The following is a 15857-nucleotide window of genomic DNA, read 5'->3' on the forward strand; positions in this document are numbered from 1 at the left end:
TTTCTCTTATTTAGTCACCAAAAAAGGTCACTGAAACTCAAAAGAACAGTCCAAATAGTTTAGAAACCTCTGTTTTTCCCACTGCCAGCAACCATACACTCTCTGGCTCCAGACTATAACACAGGTACAGCCAAATGTATTAAACAACAGCAACATTTCCTTTTGATGTTCTTGGGCACTTTAACTCAAGAAACAGAAAAACTTACATAAAGGTTATTTGGTTTACAGATTTTAAAAGCTGAGTAATAGTCACAACTGACAATATACATGCATTCCCTTTGTTTAAGGATGATGTCTTACTTCCTATTAAGTCCTTTTATTTGCCTGTGTTATTTGAAATCTGCTGGGTTTAGTCTGTATCTCCAATTAGTATGTTCTGCAGACTGCTTCCTATATAAAAGCACATACATTCAGGAACCCCTGAATACCCAAAATACCTTTCAAGATAACAGCATAAAATTCAGAAATTCAAACTAACAATAGGCTAAATAGACTCAAACCAAAGTCCTTAGAGAAGCAATAGATCAGTCCACTCATGGTGCTTAGACTTTTTAGCACCATCATCCTGTGGATACTAGTGTGTATTTTGAGGAAAAAAAATCTAAATTGGCTGCCATGGACATTGGAAGTGCTCATCTAGCAAAAGCACAGTACATAACCTAGCCATTTCAGAGGCTTTAATACCTTTAATAAAATTACTGTTACTACTGCTACCACAAAGACAGCCAGTAGATTAGCCCAAGGCACGTGTATTTAACCTTATTTTCAATGAGAACAGGTATTTAACACTTCTCTAAACTGACATTTTTCAGAAAATGAGATTTTCCAGGGAGATGAGAATGATTTTTTTTTTTCAGACATAGCAAACTTGTTACAAACAGACAAACAGTTATCATGAGATATCACAGAGGCATCTTTACTTCACCAATACAATTTCTTAAATGTGAAAATACAATATATTTTCTGAATGAAAGCATTTGCTGTTTACAGCTAAGAAAGTGCTGAGCCATGATGCGGCCAGAGGAAAACTGGACACAGGTAAATTCTTATTTCCTTTCTCTTTAGATAATAAAACTCTCCTATATCTTAAGAAGAATTTGGTTTTGGAATGGAGATGACATCTAAACATCCTATACAGAAGAGAAGAAAATGCTACTGTGAATCAACTTACGTAGTTTGTTTTCAAATACTAGTGATACTTTCTCTGTGACATTTTTAAGGCTGTAGCACGTAAAGTAAATTTAGCGACTGAGAAGGTTAATATAATAGACAATTGTGGGCTAAAAAGCACTTTAATGTGGCACAAAGCTGGTGACTACATCAAGGTAAAAATTACAGACAGGGATCACAATTCATTAGAAAAGAAAACCAAGACCTAATTCGTGGAAATGAGCATTTAGCATTTGTACTGCACTAACTCCATGCAATCCTAGTCACTTGTACTTCACTTGTACTTTCTACAGAACAGTATCTGCTATTCTAGTTTCAACTAAACAGAACATATATTTTTGCCTAAAAAACCCACCAAATAACCCTGGTGTGAATAATTCATTATTTTCAAGGAGGCCATCCTCCTCCACTCTTTCCACAAGTGACAAACAATTCCTCTGTGCTATCTGGAGAAACAGGAAACCACTAGCTGCCAACTTTTCTAAGGATATCTTATATCCACAGTTACAGTGACAGTGAAGTGAAACATTGAGAGCAGCCCTGCAGAGAAGGGCTTGGGTATAATGGCGAATGAAAAGCTGGACATGACCCAGCAATGTGCACTTGAAGCCCAGAAGGCCAACTGTATCCTGGGCTGCATCAAAAGAAACATGGCCAGCAGGATGAGGGAGGCAATTCTACCCCTCTACTCCACACTGGTGAGACCCCACCTGCAGCACTGCATCCAGCTCTGTGGCCTCCAGTGTAAGAAGGATATGGACCTGTTAGTGCAGGTCCAAGAGGAGGGCCACAAAAATGACCAGGGGACTGGAGCACCTCCCCTATAAGGTACAGGCTGAGAGAGTTGGTGTTGTTCAACCTGGAGAAGAGAAGGCTCTGGAGAGACCTTCTAGCGGCCTTCCAGTGCTTAAAGGGGGCCTACAGGAAAGGCAGGGAGGGACTCTTGATCAGGGAGTGTAGTGATAGGATGAGGGGTAATGGTTTCAAACTGAAAGAGGGGAGATTTAGATTAGATATTAGGAGGAAATTCTGTACTCTGAAGGAGGTGAGACACTGGAACAGGCTGCCCAGAGAGGTAGCAGAAGCCCCATCCCTGGAAACATTCAAGGTCAGGTTGGATGGGGCTCTGAGCAACCTGATCTAGTTGAAGATGTCCCTGCTTGTTGCAGGACGGATTGGACTAGATGAAATTTAAAGGTCCCTTCCAACCCAAACTATTCTAGTATTCTATGATTTGCTTTCCTCCAAATCACGAACTTAAATGTAGACAGTCACGGTCTTACTCAAAAGGGCAAAAATCAAACGCCACTTTGAAAGAAGGTACATCATCATGGGAACCTCTGACCTTTCTTTAGCTGGTTTTGAAGAAAAAATGCAAAATCTATCATACTCGTTCTATCTCTCTCCCCTCCTCTCTCTATATCTATCTATATTCTACGTTCCCTGTACTCAAGATTTCAGAATTTTAATCTTACAGAAATTCTGAAGAGTAAGATTGTTAGGACAAAAATGCCTGACTACTAGTTCCAAATCTCTAAGAAGACCTTTCCTTAACTAATTTTATCTCCACTGAAAAATATTGTTTGTCAACATCTACTTATAATGCAAGAAGATTAAGAAAGTTCCATCAACTAAGTTTAAAGTAAGATATTTTTCATTTGTATGTTTCCATTTCAAAGTATTGTATTATCTAGCTCTAAGTATGGCACTAGACAAAGAAATGGCTTTGACCAAAAGACCTAAGAGCACACCGCAGTGACATGCACAACTAGAAGTTGTGCAGCAACAAGAAAACAAAGTACTGTGTTAACAACAACAGCAAAAGTTAAAACTACAGAATTAAAATTCCCAGGCCTCAGCATATATATATATATAATGCCTTTTGTCTAAACTTTTTCCTCAGTGGTTTTTCACATTTCCTTATTTGCTAGCTCACTTCTTTACCATGCTAAAACAATGTGTCTTTCCAGGTCAGGGATAAAGAGCAGTAAAATGTCTGTTTTAGCAAACTAGAATGGTCAAGAGCAACAAGGTGAGTTCTTATTTGTTGAGCTGGTAAGAAAGTCAGTTTGGTTTCACAAGCACAGCAGTACCATCTAGACAGATGCTTTTAGCTCATAAGCTGCCTTCAGGATACTGTTTTTGATGAGAACTGATTTGCATACCACCAAGTGTATGCTTAGAGTCTGCTAGTAGCTGATTTTGATCAGGGTGCCAATGGGCAAGAATCACCATAACAGAAAAGAAGAGCTACAAAAGATCAGAAATCATTTTCAGAAGTTCCTGTCTGGTAAGGTCAATGAAGCTACCTTTTCACTAGGAAGTGATTCGAGTTCACAAAATTCAAAACCTGCCTCACTTTTTTCTCCAGAAGGGCTGACTGAGTCCTTTGTGCTGAAGTAGATTTCTGCTGAAAAACACCCTGTTTTATGGAAACATATTAATGTTTTCAACATCTACCGGCTTGGGTGGCTACCTGCATGGATGCCAGAAGTTCAAGTGATGGCAGCTCCATGTCAGCCCTCCCATATGAATTGGAGGCACACAGCTCCTAAATCAGTTTCACCGATGTAAATCAGTCATGAAGACCTATAAAATTGAAAGAGTCACTATTCCAGGGGTCTCTGAGAGCATTTTCATCGATAGCTTCGTGCTCTGGTGTTATCTAAAATGAAGCATATAGCAACTTCTGTTCTGCAGAAAATCAGGGAATTGGGTTTTAAAGTTTGCAAGAAAACTGTTCTCCAAGCTGAAGATTGTCCATTTTGGCACACATTTCAGATGCAGACTAACTTTCAATTTGGAGAAAAAATTCGTACTGTTTACCAAACCGTATGGTCACTCATCACAGCAAAATCCATGGAGTATAAGTTGTAACTGTGATTTAAGAATGAAATTGCAATTTGTCCTACAGTTAATAATTATAATTGTGGTGTATTTGGGTATCCAGGCTGTGTCTGTGTGCACACACAGTCCACTTAGTCATGAATTCCCTGGGTGGCCCAGGAACTCCCCAGCTAGTCTCTGCACAGATGAAGTGGGCTAATTGGGAACAACAGACCAACTTGAGGAGAGGCTGCCTTCCACCAGCACAACTAAGTACTTCACTAATTATTTCAGAAGCCACCTGGGTGGGACCTTCATCCCGTCATAGAGATGCCTGCAGGTAGCTCTTGCTGGGCCAAGAGCAATAGACATACACTACTTGAATGCTTCGAAGTGCTGATTAACATCCTGGGTGGACAATCTTGCCAGACCAGGTACAAAAATTAACTACAACAATAGTTTGGGAAGTTCTGCCAATTTAAGCTGACGATGCCATGCAAGGATGCTTGTAATGGAGACTTGCACTGCCATCCTGTTCAAAAGATTTGACTCCTCATATGAGCACTACCTCATGAAAAGATTCTAAGTAGATGTTGCAGGTTTCTTGAAGTAGATGTTGCAGGTTTCTTGTGGTGGATTTTTTTTTTAACAAACACACTCTCTTTAAGTGTGTGTGCCACACCATTTCTTGAAATGCCAAAAATGTAGAAAAGCAAGGATGAGTGAGGAGAATTTTTAAAATTCAATCCTTTATCAACAATTTACATTGGGAGCCTAAAATGACAGTCAAGAATTTTACATACTGAAAAATTTGGAGGTTGTTCACAACCTTGTCCCTGTGTCCTCTGCAACTTTTCCAAACCAACAATGAGAAAGTGAACATTTTTTTCTGTTTTCCTGCTCCCATATTTTCTTTTCTTAGATTTTGACAGCAGAGATTTAACTCATGAATGTAAAATATTCTCTCTTTATGGCACTAATTTTGTTATTGCAACAAACACATTTCCAAGAAAACAATATCACAGGTGGTGAAATTGATAAATTGTGCCAAAGGCTAAGGCCTTGTCTCTACTAATAAAAATAAAAATACTAATCTACACCGAGTTTTCACTCCTTCTACGACCAGAAAATCTGCATCAGTGAGAAATCAGAGTTATGAGGTTTGCTAGTGCAGATGCGGTATAAAGAAAAGAATTAACACTTTTTCTTTGTTTTCCATGTTAGTTTGCTACCAGTGCCTGTACAACGATCCCGTAAGTCTGGAACCTAAACTTAAAAAGTACTAAGCCCCCTTTACTTCACAAATCTTAGATGAATCTGACAGCGTGTATAACCTGACTGGCGAAAGAAGAAAATGAGCAGTGTAAGTACCCTCACAAAGACCTTGATCATCATTGTCTTACAATGCTCAATCAAGGGAAATTTTAGCATTGAGCTTAACATGAATTGAAGTTCCTATACTCCTGTTTAAACAGGATTAGGATTTTTGACAAATGCCACTGAAAAGCTGACAATCTAATTAATACAAATAACTATCTTCCCCACTATAAAAATGCTCTGTATTTTAATAGTTCAATTCTGCTGTGTAGAAACTAATATGATAGCATACATTTTCTGAAATCCAAAAAAGAAAAGTCATGGTTACTTTTTTCAGGTTGTGTAATCATTTTTTCACTGAGTATATGTGCCACAAAAATATATATAGTATCATCAAATTGGAACTGAACTGTTCTTTAAACATTTTACTTCCTCACAGAAGTAAAGAAAAAAGCCACCTTGTTACATAACATAGCCATCCTGAAACATATAAAGATTTTCTTACCCCAAAGATGTGCAGATACAGAGTGCAGATGGGAGCCTAAGTACTTACAGAGGAAACTGAAGTTGTACAGGGGCCCACATACTCACTTATTCTGACTACCTCTAGCAATGAAGGTGTTGCCTCTGAGTTACTACTTCACATTGCAGTCTGATAGTTGGTTTTGGCCTCATCTCCCACAGAACCACAAGGCAAAGTTAGAAGTCATTTGCCTGCAAAAGAGATACTGTGCTCCTCCCCATGGAAGAAGGGGAAAAAGAAATTGACTGTGACAGACTCAGACTGGTGACTGCCCCGTTCCTGGAATATGTTTCTTTTTATCCAGTCAAGAGTGAAAATTGCAATTCTCCTCAAAAAAACCTCATCTCTCCAAAAGTTTCATGTTGCAGAGTAAGAGGAAAGCAAATTGAAATGACCAATGCCTTTTCTGAGGTCTGATCTCACGATGTGCTCTGTGTCTTCAGAGCACCTGTAAACATAATGGGAATCATGGGACTGAGCGTGTGCAGTACAAGGCAAAAATACGAACTCTGCCACAAAATCCAAAATCTGCAACATAAGGCGAAAATGCAGTGTCTTCGTACTGCATTTGATTGACCAACACAATAGGCACTTAATCAAGTGACTGCCCATAGGCGCTAATAAAACAGAAATGTTTAAGAACAGAAGACACGAAAGAGTTTTCTGTAGAGCTGAAATTCTGAAGACAGCTTTCAGTTCGGTTCTAATTGTATATGTGGTTAATACATACTTAATTAATTTAATAACAGTCTCTCCAATATTACAGTAGGGTTTAGGATGACATTTTTTCCTGTAACGCATCATGTGACTTGCTGGGACTGTCAAATAATTTTTCACCATCAGATGATCAGAGACTGGAAATGAGACTGAGCTTCGGGGGTTGATGCTCTGATGTGGGTTCAGCTGATGCACCGTTTTAGCTACCTGGGGTGTCTAACTCATTGACTCAGAATAGTGCTATCACCAGGTTTTCTTCCAATTCATAATGGCAAGAACCTAAGTTTTTGGGCAGAGGGAGAGGGAATTTCTTAGCTTAATTTTGCATTTTATTTTTTTTTCCTCTTTTTACCAGGTAGTTTACCTATTAAGATGCCTACCCATTGAACAGCATGCATTGAACTCTATTCTCTGCACACAGCATAAAATTTTGCTTTTGAGAACTTAATATCTGGTCTTTGTTTCACCTCCTCATAACCAGAAACAGCTCTTGAAATAATTCAGTGAAAGTCTCATGAGGTTTATTAAATACTTCTCAATCTATAATTCTAACCTGTAATATATTCAGATTATTCATCCAAGTGTTTTCCACTTCCACCCAGTGTTTTAGCTTTTTGCACAAGAACAAGGCTAGTTGACAGTTGTATTAATTACACGACAGAAATGCACATCAAGTAAAATGATTGAAATAATTATTTCAAATATTTTCTTTAAATGACTCTGTACTATGTTAAAACTGTGGGAGAGAGTATAGAATAATAAGAGCGTAGAAGAACAAAAGTTCCTTACTAGTAAGAGTTTTGTTAATCTTACAGTGTAGTAAAAACCCTAGAATGATCAGCAGAAAAAAACATTATCCTTTCTCCTTTTACTATTGCCATTTTCTTTCTGCTTTGGAGATAATTTCTGAATTGTAGTGTAATTCTAGCTTTTAACTTAATTTTTAGAAAGCTGTTAGTACATATTTCTATATGTACAGAATATGTACAGATATAGGTACAGTACAGAATATATTTATATATGAATACAGAAAATAATGTTGGCATTTTCATTAAAATAAACTGCAATGCTGCAAATCTTACATTTAAATACTGATACACACTAGTAATTAAAAAGTAATAATCAAATAAAAAGCACAGCAGAACACTTCAATTACTGATAGTAATCATAGTATAATCTTGTCCTACCAAGTGTGTCTCCAGGTACAGTTTAAGGCTGTCTGTCTCTGCTTTAGGAGGAGTCCAATTCTCTGTTGTTTCCATGGCTTCATTTAACCAGTGAATGAATTCATCCAGCTTGCTTACAAACCCCTTACCAGATAAGAAAAAAAGAGAGAACAAGAAAAGCATATTTGTTAGTAAAACGGCAATTTGAAAAACGTATGCTCAATATTTTTTTATGCCAGGAGAGTATTGTACAGTAAAATTTTGCCTTTTACAAACATGCAAAGAAAAAAACAATTACAAAGTGCCCTTCTAGTAAACGAGAAGCAGAACAGTATTTCTGGGGACAAGCTAAGGTGATATTTTGGAACAGGACAATGTGAGATCCATATGACACTGATGAAATGGGGAAAACAGCAAAGTTTTAGAAGATATGAGGGGGATATATAAAAAGCTGCATATAGATTACAATGACAATCGAGCTGAAGACCTTGCGCTGGGCAGACTGGGTGTAGTATGAGCACTGTTGGTTGAAAAAAGTGCTGAACAAAGATGCATTAACAAGGTATATATCAGGAGACTGAGGAAAGAAGCTACTTGTCAGAACTTGGGTCTTGTGATTCCTGTTTTGGTTCATAGGATGAGACTCAGAAGAAATCAAACAGTAGGTGAGGCAGAATATATAGCATTTAATATAAATATTGCTGATTGCATATGAGCCACACAGATGGTGCTTCTGAAAAGACAGAAGCACCATTTATTTCAAGATTAGTACCAATTACTTTGTCTGATTAAAAATAGTGCCCCTGCATTTACATGATTGGATGATACTATAGGCACATACTGAGTACAGATAATTTTACCGAAGTCTTATCCACCACAAAGCACGACAGCAAATGGAATAAACTGACCATGATGTTTATAAGCACCCTGAAAATTAACTCTGAAGGGGAATGTCCATCTATTACAAGCATCATAAGACTAGATAAAGTTAGGTCTGATACTGGTTATATTATTAGTTATTAACTATAAATTTTGCAGCACAGTGAGAATTTTAATTTCCAGTTGGATAACAACTCAGTATACACACTCAGTATCTCACTCTCACCACTTTACTTATGGAATGATTTATGACAATTATTAGCCCATTCAGATAGCTAAAAGCAAGCTAAGCATAAAACTTTTAAAGATTCCTGAGTGACTCAGAAGCCCAAATCCCCTTCTCCAAAGTGGTACATGAAATTGGAATTCTAATGGAGACAGAAACAGGAGTTTGAGCAGTTGGCGCGCAGCTGTGTTACGCAAAAAAGTGCAACGGTAATAACCCAGACCAAGCAGAACCATACTTCCTTCAAAATTCATGGTAACAGAGTCGTTTTGGCCCAATGCTGGGCCAAGAAGCAGGGCCCAATAATCAACTCCTGGCCTCCAGCTGAAGTGGCAGTGCTTCTGAACCGAAGCTCACCTCCAGCAGGACAGTCCAGTGCATACTGCAGGCATGATAGCACCCACTGAGGCACTCTGAAGACTTTGTTTTAATTATTATTACTTTTTATATGAGTGCCTACAAGTCCTCAGCCTGAGAAGGCTATTGTCATCTCTATTCGTGGAATCCACTGTATCTCAAAGCATTATATGGAAGAAAATTGATATTCTGTGAGTTTTGTTGTAAGCTGTTGATCAGGACATTCCAGAAAGGTGGAAGGAAGACAGGGAAAACAACCCAGTGGACATGGTGCCTTCACTCTGGGGCAAGTACTAAAGGTAGCTTCATCTCCTCTCTCCCACAGCAGGCCATGTTCCTCACATCAAGCCATGGGACAGAGCGGGGCAAGATGTTCCCCTGGCTCTGTCGCTTGCTTTCTTTCATCTTGCAGTGGAGCATAAGAGATGCCAGGCGAGCAGAAGAGTGGGAGATGAGAGCTGAGAGGGAGAGGAGCAGAAAGAGTGAAGTCCTTCTAGTCCCTCCAATAAATCTCTGCCTGCCTTTTAGCAATGTGCTGTCCTTGAAAGACAAGATGATATGGTAAGCACAAAAAAATGAAGAAAGGCTCTCTCCTGTATATGTGTCATGTATTTTACAGAGACAGACACGTGTAACATCTGCCTGCAGTACTCAATGTCTGTATGCCTTCAAAAGCGCACTCAGAAACATGCATCAGTATAAAAAGCAACTACTAGTGACCGAGTTAGTTCTGCGCTCTCACAAAACGGGCCCGCGTTTAACTGCTCGCTGCTTCACCTCGGTGCTTGGAAACTCGCAGCAGCGGGCTCTGGCAGCCAGGCATGCACCCCCTCACCGTACAGCTGAGGTGGGCTGCGGGGCTAGATTGGGGGCCTCGGAAAAACCCCATAGATACAGTCTCCTACAGAGCCACAATGAGCCAAGTTACCCGAGAAAAAAGCGGAAAGGCCGCCAGCACCCCGTCCCCTGGGGCGGGAGGGCCGTGCTGCGGACACAGGGCCCGAGGGCAGCCCGGCCGCGGCCAGCCCCGCGGGCTGTGCTTCTGCCAGGCAGCACACATTACAGTCAGCTGACTGTTTTTCAAATGACGGCGACAGAATTTTATTGAAACCGTTCAAAAGCGGACAGCTGCGGAAACCGGGGACAGCGCAGGGACGGCGAAGGGGAGGGAAGGGACGGGAAGGGAAGCTAAGGCCGGGCAGCGCGAGGCCGCCGGCGAAGGGAGCGCCGCCCTCCCACCCGCGCGCCGTGCCTGGGCCCACAGCGCCACCTGCCGCCGCCGCGCAGCCCCGCGCCCGGCCCCGGCGGCGCCCGGCCGCTGCCCGCGGGGCGCGCGGCCGCCCCGCCCCGCCCCGCCCCGCCGCGCGGGAGGGCTGATGGCGGCCCCGGGCGGTGCCGGCCGGGCGGGAGCGGCGGGGCAGAGAAGGGAGGCGGGAGGTGGGTCGCAGGTGACAGGCAGCGGGGTTAAGCCGTTAGAAGGCGCGCAAAGGAGAAACCCGCGTTTATCTCCAATGGCGTGTGAGATTAAATCGCAGCGATGCGGTTCCTGCTGCCCTCCGCACGGCTCGCTGGCCCAAGCAGGGCGCCGTTGGGCTTTTCCTAGCAGAGCCTCTGGTTCCCATCCTGCTTATCTTAATCGCTTGAGAGCACCGAGCAAGGAAGGAGCCGCCTTTGCCCTCCAGCCACCAGCTCGGTGGCTCACCCCTGCCTGGGAGGGAGGTGGAAACCACTGCAAACATCGCCCACCGCAGCAGCTCCGGGGTTACCGGGCGGCAGTTTGCCGCGGATACCGAACTTCTCCTTCGCGCCTTTGACTTTTTGTCAAGGCGTCGTTATCGACAGGCTTCAACAACTATGGCAGTTCTTGCCATCAGCTGTAGCCCAGATCTGGGACAAAGGATCCTGCTGTGCTGGCCCAAACAGTCAAAGACAGGAGGCTGCCTGCTTCCTCCTGGTTAGAGAAGGAGCACCCACAGTATCAGTGGTCCGTGTAGCCCTGTCACAAGTATAAATACGGGTCCTTAATCTCCGCAAGTCTCATGACAGAGGGGGGAAGTCCAAAACGTAACTTATCCCTCTCTGAAGGGCTGCTATCCTTCCACAGATTGACCAACAGAGTTATTCCTGCGTAATCAAGATGGCCTGGCTAGCTGGAACAGAATGCAATTAACGATGTACATGCACTCAGGGACACAAACTGCATTACAATAGTTGCTTTTCTCATCGTTTAGTGTATTTCCCAGAATGCACTTCTTAAAAGATTTAGACAAAATAAATTCTAAAAATAATAGGAGGAAAAAAGATCTCCTTCAATATAGAAAATCTATTGCAAGACTCTGTCAGAGCATGAAACTACGCTTTGAAAAAACAGATTACAACATAAATTATGTCAAAACAAAGGATGTGGCTTAATATACAATCCTAAATCCCTATCAAGGACTACTCGGTGAAAGAAATAAATTCACAGAACGACAACTTTTAAGCAATACCTTTCTGCTTTTTCTGTTTGAACTTATGTTTTCCTTTCTCTAGATTTTTTTTTCTTCGTCAGTCTTAAGGTGGGAGAGAGTTTCAACAGTTAGAAACTTCAGTTTCTGCCTATGCTGATCTATACTAGTTAAGGGTCTGATCTAGACAGTAGCACATTTACAATGAAAATACTGTAAAATCTACCCCAGTCGTGCTTTGATAATGGGAAATTACTACTGTTTTTTCCATCAAAACTTCTTGGAAGTTGAAAGCCCATAGGCAGCCACATTGAAGCTAAAAATTACTGTACAAGAACTCCTCAGGGAGAAAAGAGGGGAACAGAACAGAAAGGAAGGAGCACCAGTATAATCCAGGCTCTGCCTTTTGACCAGATGGTTCAGTTTTGCAAATGTAATAGTTTTGTACTGTGCTAGCAAGCTAGATGTTACTAAAAAAACCTCAAGGCCCTACATGACACAGCATAAAGCTCTTCTTATTCCATGCTGCTTAGTACAGAAACAAATGTTTTTGGGTTGTTATTAGGTGATTTGTAGCAACTTGTATAGTAAAGTTTGAAAATAACGATAAAGCTCTTCCCATACCCCATGCAGAAAATTTTTAAATGTTCTCCTTTAAAACATTCATCTTTTGGTTTATGACAATTTTACAGATTTTCCTAGGGAGAGGAAGAAAGTTCTAATCACATATCCCTGAACAAAGCTAGAGCAAAAATGGCTTCATTTGAAATTTGGCATGTAGAAAGTTATTTTTTGTGGTCTAATACCATTTGCTCTGGATGGATAAGAACGAAAAAGGCAGACAATTGTAAGTAAGTACTGGGGGCACAAAAAGCTGTAACTCAGTGTGCCTGCTTTGGTGTCTTACAGAATGAAAATATACTTTATGCAATTGTTCTATATAATGAAGGAATTAATTAATTAACTGAAGAATTAAAAATAAATTTGTTGGGGTTTAACTAAATATAGTGAGACTTTCTCATTAATGACCAGAACACTCAAGTTTTTTGAGTCATAAGGCATGAGAATTCACTTGCTGAGTTACCCAAAAAGGTCAGGGATGGACCAGCTCGGAGGCCAAAGGCGTGAATGGACATGAGGCTGAGGAAGGATGTCCCTGGAAGTGTGCCTCCCACCCTTGTTCTGTTAGACAGAAGGGCATACAAAAGATACAGACCCCCCAGCTGCCGCACAGGGCTGCAGGGCGCCCTACGCCCCGTACAGCTGGTCAAAGGATCTTGGGTTAGGCAGACTGGTTGCGTCTGGCATGTGGGATAACAGAGCGGGAGAGCAGCTGTGGTGGTGTGCTGCCAGTACAAGAAGCCCTGGAGCATGGCAGCAGGGCCTACAGAGGTGGTCAGATGAACAAGTCTCACATGCAATTCATTACATTTAATAGGACTGTGTGTGTTCTGGCTATCCCAAGTGTGTGTCAGAACAATTAAATCCTTAAAATGAACACGGAAATAGGCAGTCTTTGGCATCCCAAGCAGTTCATGCTTGACTCCATTCCGTCTTCCTCTTTTGCTGGATCCAGTTTGCATATTCTTCCCTGCTCAGGATGACTGTTCAGCACGCCTCACTGCTCACTGCCTGCACCCTGCTGCTGTTTCTTTGCATGGCCCAGGATGCCCTTGTTCCCTGTGTCTCTCCAGCTTCCACAGTCCCCTCCTACTCTTTCCCACTGAACTTCAGAAGCTCATCCCATCCCTGGCCAGAGACCGGCCTCCTTTAGAAACAGATATCCATTAACTTCCCACTTCCTAGTTTGCAGCAGCAGACCCGAGGCTGATGCTTACTGCCATCAAATGAGTCAAGCAAAGAAGTTTTTGTACCCACTGACCCTAGCTACATGCTCCCTCAGAGCTGGTGGCACAGCCAATGCTCATGGTTCAAAAAGGACAAAATAGAGCCCAGGAGAAATGTTAGGGGCTGTCAGCAAAATAATGAGCAGCTGACCAACTTAAAAACTTCTGATAACAACTAAAAACTAGTGATAACAACGTAAGTGCTTGTGATACTGTAGAAAGGCTCCAGTCCCTGATGACATCCGTGCACATTCTCTTAGCTTGTCAGGGGTGTGGCTCAGACATACCCTCATTGGATTGCAATTTTCTGAACAGCACAAAACTAAGACCTCCCAGAAAAGCTTTTACTGTCATAGTCATGAAAAAAATGCGTGACTACCAAGCAAGTCACTTAAAATTACTCAGAAATGCCCCTTAACTAAGGTAACGCCATTTCTTGCACTAAAACTTTTAAAGTTTCCTAACTTCATTTCAGTGGTTTAATTTTACTTTTACATTACAAGCTCTTTTTTTTTTTTTTTTTTTGGTCAGATAGGAAAGTAAACAGTCCTAGTGTTCAATAATTTTAGCACTTCAAATGATCTGATTTACACTTTGAAGTTCAGCTTTCATTAATTGAATGGAATGGGAAAGGAGGAAGTTTCCATCCCAGCTGCAGCTATCACTTTATAAATCCAGCTTTTATTAGACCACATTTAGAATGGAAATAGACTAAAGCCCAGTTCTGTAATTTTGAGTTTAATCTAAGAGACAGCACATTTGTGGTTACTAAAAAAAAATAATGTGAAAACATGGAACTTTTATTATATTTAAAAATGCAACTTTTTTTTTTTTTTTTAACACTAAAAGCAGCAGTATTTTAGATGTTTTCAGTGGATTTCTGATGTGAGATTCCTTTAGATGGGGAATTTGGATATGTACAGTTAAGGAAACTAGCATTAACAGTGCCAAAACTATGCCATAAAACACAGAGGATGCAACTGCATCCAGTTAACACCATTATGAAAAGTTTTATGGCCCTCATCCTAGACCAAATTTTGGATTTGATTTTTATGGGAAAAAAAAATCCCAATTTTGGTGTGCCTACATGGCACAGGTAGCAAAATTATTACAGTACCTTTTGGCTTGTAATTTTAAGCTATGCAGTGTTAACACCACTCAGTTTATTAGTCTAACATTTTCATGCATGCTGGCTTATAATTAAGGCACTTCTGGTCATTGCATTTGAAAAAGTACAAAGCCCTTCTAATGACTTGGACAAAGATTAAAATCAGAGTAAAAGAGGTGCAGCAAACTATTAAATGCAAACATACTAAAATCATCTGCCATGGTAGTTAACAGTGACAGTGGAAAGTCTACTGTATTCCACAAACCTGAGTGTGGAAGCACCAGGCAACAGTGCTTGTTAAATCACTACCCCAGACCTTTTTTCTCTCCGCCTTCCCTTTTATTACACAAAGGGAGTTCTCTTCTTAAAAGAATTGGTTATGAGGCTGTGTGCTTAAAAATGAATGTCCAATTTTGTTGCAAGCAGACAGTGCTGTAGAGTTTGTTCCCAATTTACAGAAAGACTGAGCTCACAGAGGGGTCTGTGTACAAGGATGGGCTGGCTCTAAGGGCACTTCTATCACAGAATGCATTAAGAAAACCCTTTGTCTAACCACAAAAGGACTTGCATATTAGTCTCAGGAGGAACACACTCCTGCCCATGGACTTTATTTTCAAAAGGATAAAAGTGCATTTTCTTCATAGGCAAAGGTAAGTCAAAGAAATCCAGGTACTCAAGAGAACGAGGCTGCAACAAACTGCCATGGTCAATTTAATTGGAGTTAGGCCCAGAGGCAACAATAAATCCATTAGCAGTACAGATGTTAGGGATCCCCAAGGAACCAGGATGCCACATGGAAAATGTTCTTTGTGTGGTATTGTCAAGGTTCTGTGGCAGACAGTGACCTCACAGAAACATGCAACTGACCAAACACATCAGTAGGGTAGCAATAGTTAATACACAGTTCAGGATACATTAATTCACAAACACTACAGCAATAGAACTTAGCAGCTTTCTGCTAAAGAAGTGCTACATTTACTCAGTAATAACCCCAGCCCATGAGAATGAGCAACTTAAATGTTCCCTCCAAATAGGGAAAAGATAAAGACTTTTCTTAGTGGGCATCTGTGTAAAGACCCATCTTGGTCTACTACTATATACTGTCTAATTAAGCATTTTTAAGACTGACTTAAATCACGCAGATCTTTCACAAGTGCCACCTTTAGGCTTTGTGCCTACCACAAACTACCAACTACCACACAGAAAATTAGAAATTACTATTAAATGTATTTTCCCTGACAGACACATATCTAATTGGTCATGATTTATATGGT

At 41.0% G+C, this 15857-nt stretch overlaps 1 protein-coding gene across 2 annotated transcripts in view; it reads right to left on the reverse strand.

Annotated features, from left to right (window-relative positions):
* AKAP6 (A-kinase anchoring protein 6) overlaps window positions 1–15857 on the reverse strand; it is a 224518-nt gene that overhangs the window by 148119 nt on the left and 60542 nt on the right. For both annotated transcript variants that reach the window (XM_086463168.1, XM_086463167.1), the window contains exon 4: window positions 7741–7863. In XM_086463168.1, coding sequence (XP_086319294.1) covers window positions 7741–7863 — 123 coding nt within the window. The remainder of the gene's footprint in view (window positions 1–7740; window positions 7864–15857) is intronic.

This window comes from Leptosomus discolor, chromosome 3 (genome assembly GCF_034619465.1).
Source record: "Leptosomus discolor isolate bLepDis1 chromosome 3, bLepDis1.hap2, whole genome shotgun sequence".
Lineage (NCBI taxonomy): Eukaryota > Metazoa > Chordata > Aves > Leptosomiformes > Leptosomidae > Leptosomus > Leptosomus discolor.